Source organism: Notothenia coriiceps, unplaced genomic scaffold (genome assembly GCF_000735185.1).
Source record: "Notothenia coriiceps isolate Sejong01 unplaced genomic scaffold, NC01 NC01_scaffold00037244, whole genome shotgun sequence".
NCBI classification, from domain to species: domain Eukaryota; kingdom Metazoa; phylum Chordata; class Actinopteri; order Perciformes; family Nototheniidae; genus Notothenia; species Notothenia coriiceps.
In genome coordinates, this window is record NW_011369945.1 from 3,395,922 (window position 1) to 3,402,050 (window position 6,129).

At 47.3% G+C, this 6,129-nt stretch overlaps 1 protein-coding gene across 1 annotated transcript in view; it reads left to right on the forward strand.

The window, feature by feature from the left end:
* prrc2c (proline-rich coiled-coil 2C) overlaps positions 1-3,897 on the forward strand; it is a 20,347-nt gene extending 16,450 nt beyond the window's left edge. Inside the window, exons 17-28 of the mRNA XM_010794153.1 lie at positions 358-459; positions 553-724; positions 817-1,035; positions 1,208-1,320; positions 1,412-1,461; positions 1,630-1,716; positions 2,113-2,344; positions 2,467-2,577; positions 2,745-2,939; positions 3,024-3,124; positions 3,324-3,450; positions 3,549-3,897. Of these exons, the coding sequence (XP_010792455.1) occupies positions 358-459; positions 553-724; positions 817-1,035; positions 1,208-1,320; positions 1,412-1,461; positions 1,630-1,716; positions 2,113-2,344; positions 2,467-2,577; positions 2,745-2,939; positions 3,024-3,124; positions 3,324-3,450; positions 3,549-3,869 (1,830 nt within the window). The 3' untranslated portion in view covers positions 3,870-3,897. The remainder of the gene's footprint in view (positions 1-357; positions 460-552; positions 725-816; positions 1,036-1,207; positions 1,321-1,411; positions 1,462-1,629; positions 1,717-2,112; positions 2,345-2,466; positions 2,578-2,744; positions 2,940-3,023; positions 3,125-3,323; positions 3,451-3,548) is intronic.
* The last annotated feature ends 2,232 nt before the right edge of the window (positions 3,898-6,129 follow it).

Genomic DNA, 6,129 nt, shown 5'->3' on the forward strand with positions numbered 1-6,129 from the left:
CTGTCAAGTCGTCCGGCTTTTGCTCTCGTTCTGTCTCTCGTACCACTCTCGGTTCCACTTTTACTTTTGCGCGCTACCTGTCTCACTCTTTTCCGGCCTCCAGCTTTTCCTGCTGGAGCCCGCCGCTTAAAGGTGGGGGGCGCGGACCGGCCATAGAGCCCATAGAGTTAAAGGTGGTGGACTGTAACCTGTAAAATCCATAGATTTAGGAGGTCCCCTAGTGGCCGTTAGCTGTAAAAATCCATAGATTAGCCGCACCGTTATATAAACCGCAGCGTCGAAAAATGGGAAAATTACGGTACTCTAATCCTAAAAACTGGTTATTATTCAAAGACTTATTTTTTGTATTTTTTTCAGGTGGCACTACCCCACTCACTGCCCATTCCTCGGAGAGAGACCCTGCAGCAGAGCTCCAGCCTCAGCAATGTCTCTCCTGCTACTGTTGACCTAACACTAAAGGTACACAGAGAAGCAACACACCGTGCTGTACTTCGGAGAAAGGTTTCAGTTTAACATGACCTAAATACCTGCTACATTCTGTCTCCTCCTCAGATGGAATCGGCTCGTAAGGCGTGGGAGAATTCCCCGAGTCTGGAGAAGAACTCTCCCGTCGTGTCCTCTTCCTCCCCCATCACATCCTGTGCGTCCTCGTACTCCACCTTCTCTTCAGCCTCTATGCCACAGATTCCCGTGGCTTCTGTCACCCCCAGCACCTCTCTGACAGGTAACATGACTCCCAGTAAACATCTGCCTTATATCTCCAATAGTGTTGTCAAAGATGTTCATGTTTTACACATTTTCATCTCCACCCTGAAGGTTCTGGTACCTATACAACGTCATCACTCAGCACCAAGACCACCACAGCCTCGGACCCCCCTAACATCTGTAAGGTGAAGCCCCAGCAGCTGCAGAGTGGCGGTCTGTCCTCCAGCAGCAGCAGTAGCAGCAGCAGCTTCTCTCAGCTGGGCTGTGTGCCTACACTCCTGCCCCAGCAGCAGCAGACCCCCCAGGTGTACGTCTCTCAGTCTGCAGCAGGTGAGAGAAACATGGCACTGAACTGTGACGTTTGTTATGTCTTTAAATGTATACTTTAAACACCAACCTGCTTGTTCTTTTGATAGTCCTGATACTTCAGTTTCGTGTTTTGGATGATCCACTATGTTCATAATCCCTAATATTCAAACCCTTGTATGTTGAGGTTCTGCAGCTCAGATTCCAGCCTTCTACATGGACACTAGCCACCTATTCAGTACCCCCCACCCTCGCTTGGCACCTCCCTCCCTGGCGCAGCAGCAAGGTTTCCAGCCCGGCCTCTCGCAGGTAGGACGGTCTCTTTGTCAGAAACAAGCTGCAAGAATGTTTTTTTAAACATGGAGGTCAAACTGCGTGTCTGTGTTTCTCCACCTTCTAGCCGACAGCAGTGCAGCAGATTCCAATCCCCATCTACGCTCCACTGCAGGGTCAGCCGCAGCACCAGCACCATAACCAGCACCATAACCAACACCATAACCAACATCATAACCAACACCAACAACATCATCAACAACATCAACAACAACAACATCAACAACAACAACAACAACATCATCAACAACAACAACACCAACAACACCAACACCAACATCAACACCAACATCAGGCTCAGCTGGGACTCAGTGCCGGTCCTCCAGTCTCCCAACCACAGGACCTGTTCAGTTCCTCACTGCAGCCTTACAGGTACCACTCAACACTGCACAGGTACTCAGTTGAAACACAGGGGAAATATGCAGGACTGCAGAAGCACCAGTATCCCCATTTCCAACTCTAATGTTCTAAAGCTGCTCCAGTTAGGAAGAAGCATTGGACTTCCAATCACATGTTGTATTTAAAGCTTTTTTTGATGATTGAGCACTTTTTATTTGTAAAACTTTTCTTAACAGCATTGCAGACTAAGTATTGAAATAAAATACATTTTTCATTGGTTTATTTTTTGGCTTAAATCACAACTCCACTGAAACCATTTTAGCTGCGCGATACGATATTGTCCACTGATTAAATAAATAATTGATATCAGTGTACTGATGGGTGCATCTCTATTATTCTCTCCTGACTCATGTCCCGCTCCATCCTCAGGTCTCAGCAGGCCTTCATGCAGAGCAGCCTGTCGCAGCCCTCCATGATGCTGTCAGGACCCTCCCTGCACAGCTATGCTGGCGTGCAGGCGCCTGATCTAGGCAAACCTCAGTCTAATCTGGCCTATCAGCAGGCCTCCTCCACCCAGCACATTCCCATTCTGTTTGAGCCGCAGCTGAACCAGCCCTCCGGCATGGGGGGCTCCCAGCTCATAGACACACACCTGCTGCAGGTAACCAGTCTGTTCCCAGAATTGATTTACTGTATTATACTGTCATATATTTTCCTCATACTGACATCTGTATTTGATTTATTTTGTGTACATCCAATCAGACTTATCTGTCTTTGGTGCAGGCTCGACAAGGAATGAGTCAGCATTCAAACATGTACTCAGGGCAAGTCCAACAGCATGGCCAGAGCAGTTACTATAGCAACGCTCAGTCGCCCAGTTCTGCAATGCAACAGGTAACCAATACGCAAACACGGTGATAAAAACTTACATTTTAAACTTCATATTTATAGCCTATGTTGTTTACCACTCATCCACACATTGATGTTAAACTGAAAAGCAGCATGGTTTTCTCATCAATGATTTGCTGTTGTTGGTATGTAACATCTTGATCTCTCTCCAGGTGACAGTCCCTCTGTCCAGTTCCCAGCTGTCGCTGTCAAACTTTGGCTCGAGTGGAGGCCAGCCCCTCCTGGCGCTGCCTCCCACTCCCCCTCAGTCACAACCTCCCAACATCAACAGACAGCCCCCCATCTCCCAGCCGTACCGAGGCCTCATGGGCCCGAGCCACAGCATGATGCAGCCCCCTACCAGCAAGGTAATGCTGACATATTTGACGCTATTTAATTTTAAATGTTGTGGGAATGTGGTTGTAACGTTTGTTTGCGCTGTCACCTTCCAGATGGACATGGATCTAAAACTATTTGGCAGTGGGATGGATATGAAGCCCGGAACGCCTCCTATCGGTGCCAGGAGCACTACACCCACCTCCAGCCATTACAGGTACCACCCATACATTCTTATCACACCGCAAATGTGGATTAACAATTGGAACCAAAACTCTGAATGTGCAAGCCTTGCAAGGCCCTGCTACCTGTTGTGTCCTTATTCGTACACATTTGTGCTACACAGACCAAAGTCAATGTATCTGGTACTTAACCACCATGTGTGATTTCATGGTTTCCCTCTCCTCTGCCTGCAGGGCCAGCTCCACCTCTCCCAGCAGCCAGTCCAGTAAGATCAACAGCATGCTGTACCAGAAGCAGTTTCAGGCGAGCTCCGCCGGCATGAGGATGGCACAGCACTTCCCTGGCCAGTACAACCCACAGGTAGAGCAGTCGTCATAAAGCCTGTATTTTAGTAGTGTCTATAGAATGTTCACTAGCATGGAACTCAACTGTTAACCACCAATTCATTGTTCCTCCAGATTTTGTCTCAGCCCAACCTGGTCTCTCCTCTGGTTCGTCCTCCTCACGTTAACTCGTTTGCCGGAGGTGTCCAGCGCTCCCCTATGGGCCCTCAAATGTCAACCAATGTGGGTGGGGGTCTCATGCCCCATCCCCGACCTCAGCACCCACAGCACCTGCAGCATCCACAACACCCACAGCACGGCCAGCACCCACAGCACCCTCCCCGAGGGCCTCCTCCCCCGCCGGCTCCCAGAGGCCCACATGCCATGAATGCTGAACAGGATCTAAAGGTCTGCTTCCTTCATGTATTCGTTGATTCTGTTCTTCGTTTCATTTAAAGGGAAAGTTTGGATTGTCCGCAGGGGGTTGTATAGGTTTTTTTGTTGTTGTCTATAGTCAGTAGGGGTGCAACAACTAATCGACTTAATCGATTGAAATCGATTACCAAATTAGTTGCCAACTAATTCAGTCGTCGATTCGTTTGTGGCGTCATCACGTGTGTTTTACGTGCTGTTAAGCTCCAACGTTATTGGTCTTTTTATCGTTACTGGAGACATTTAAAAAAAATATGTCATGTATTATTGCTACAAAAACATTACATCGCAGTCTTAGTGTCGCCAACTCGTTTCTAATATGCAAAAAGACAAACAAATGCGTCTATGATGTATTTTCGATCAGACGAGATAGATCTCTCCCCCGTCTGTGTGTGAGGGGGCGGGGCAGTTTACACACACGCAGCAACACACTGCGGAGATGGCGGAGAGAACGCGCTCCGAGGTGTGGTTAAACTTTACCCCTCTCGATGTGGACAATGAGAGTGTTTGAGAAATTGTGCAAGGCATACAGTAATAGTCCGAATAGTCCATTAATCGTTTCATTAATCGATTATCAAATTAGTCGTTTGTTGCAGCCCTAACGGCTTCTACACACGGCGGCGTGCGTTGCCGCTTCAACGCTTCTGCCAATTCACTTTGAATGGGTTGACGTCACGATTCGCCGAACTGCATTGTGGGAGCAAAGCGTAGCTTCTCTCGCGGTGCTCGCTGCAAAAGTAGAGCAACGTTCTACCTTTGCCGCCTCGACGGAGGCGTCAGCCAATCGAATCATATGCCAGTGCAAGCTCTAGCCAATCAAACCGCGTGCTTGTGTGTCTGGGGCGGGAGATTCATGTGATTTGGTTGTTGGTCGAGTTTCAGCGTTGTGAATCGCGCTGAGCTCCGTGGAGGTGTTGTTTCCTTGTTTAGCCAAACACAGCCAAACTCATCCTGAGCACACACAAAGTCACAGCCGAAGTAAAAACAATACGTGTGGCTTGATATTGAGTAAGAAAAAGGTTGATAAACGCTGTGAGAATGGGTCTGCAGAGAGAATTTCACCGCGATCCCAACTGTCTGTTATCAGCCTGCAGCCAGGGAGGAGAGATCAGCAGAGCTGCATGCACGGAGTGTGTGTGTGAGGAAGTCCGTGGATTGGTCAATTTGGACCAATCAGCGGGGGCCTAACGTAACTGCTCCACGGATTGGTCCATTTAATCTCGTACCCGGAAGAATCAAATGGATGATGACATTTCACCAACGAGGCGTTTTGGGGAGGTATTTTCTGTGTTAGAGTTTTACTCGCTACAGGGTGTACTTTAAGGGTTTTGACTCTGCAGACCGTTTACATGCATAAAAACCTTCATAACACACAAGGGGACGGGTAATAACCGGAAAAGCATGACATGGGACCTTTTAAATAAAATGAAAATCAGTTTAAGTGTATGCTATATTTACCTTTCTGTCAGACCAATAACCAACCAAGTTACCAGACTCCATCGACAAAAGAACCTAGCAGAACACAGGTTGCTGGTCTACCATTGCCTCAGTGATGAATTAACCTTATTGTGTGACCCAACCCAATGCACAATAACTAAACCTTGAGAACTGATGGACCATAGGGGTGTAACGGTTCACAAACATTTTGGTTCGGTACATCCCTCGGTTTTTAGGTCACGGTTTGGTACTTTTTCGGTACAGCAGAAAAAATGATCACAAAACATAAAATATTAGTTTTGGGTTTTTAATTATTAACCTGAATATTCACTCAAATAAATACAAAATATAATGAAATAATCTGTATTTAAACTGTACTGTACTACTAGTACCTAAGCAGCCAGCTTGACATTAGGACTGGCTTGTCATTGTTTTGTTTTTTTTAAAGAAAGATGAACTTTTCCACATTGCTTGCCGAAAGGGCAGATCTGCTGGCACTAACAATGCCTCCTGCTGTGGAGAACACCCTCTCGCTAGGGACAGAGGTAGCAGATACAGACAGGTAGCGCTTTGCTAACATGCTAACATAAGGATATTTGGCGTTTGTAATAGCTTTGGCTCGGTCTGAACTTTTTGCGAGTGGTGGAGGCTTAAATGCTAGTGGGAGTTGGGTTTGCACTTCAGTCTTTTTTCTTTTGGTACCGTTGATGTTCACGTTCGGGTGATGCCTTTTCAAATGAGTGTGCAAGTTTGATGTATTGCCAGCCGCATGAAATGACTTGGTCGCTCTATGACGCGTTGAACCCAACGTGAGCAAATTACTCTGAATGCTGCGACGCAGCACCGG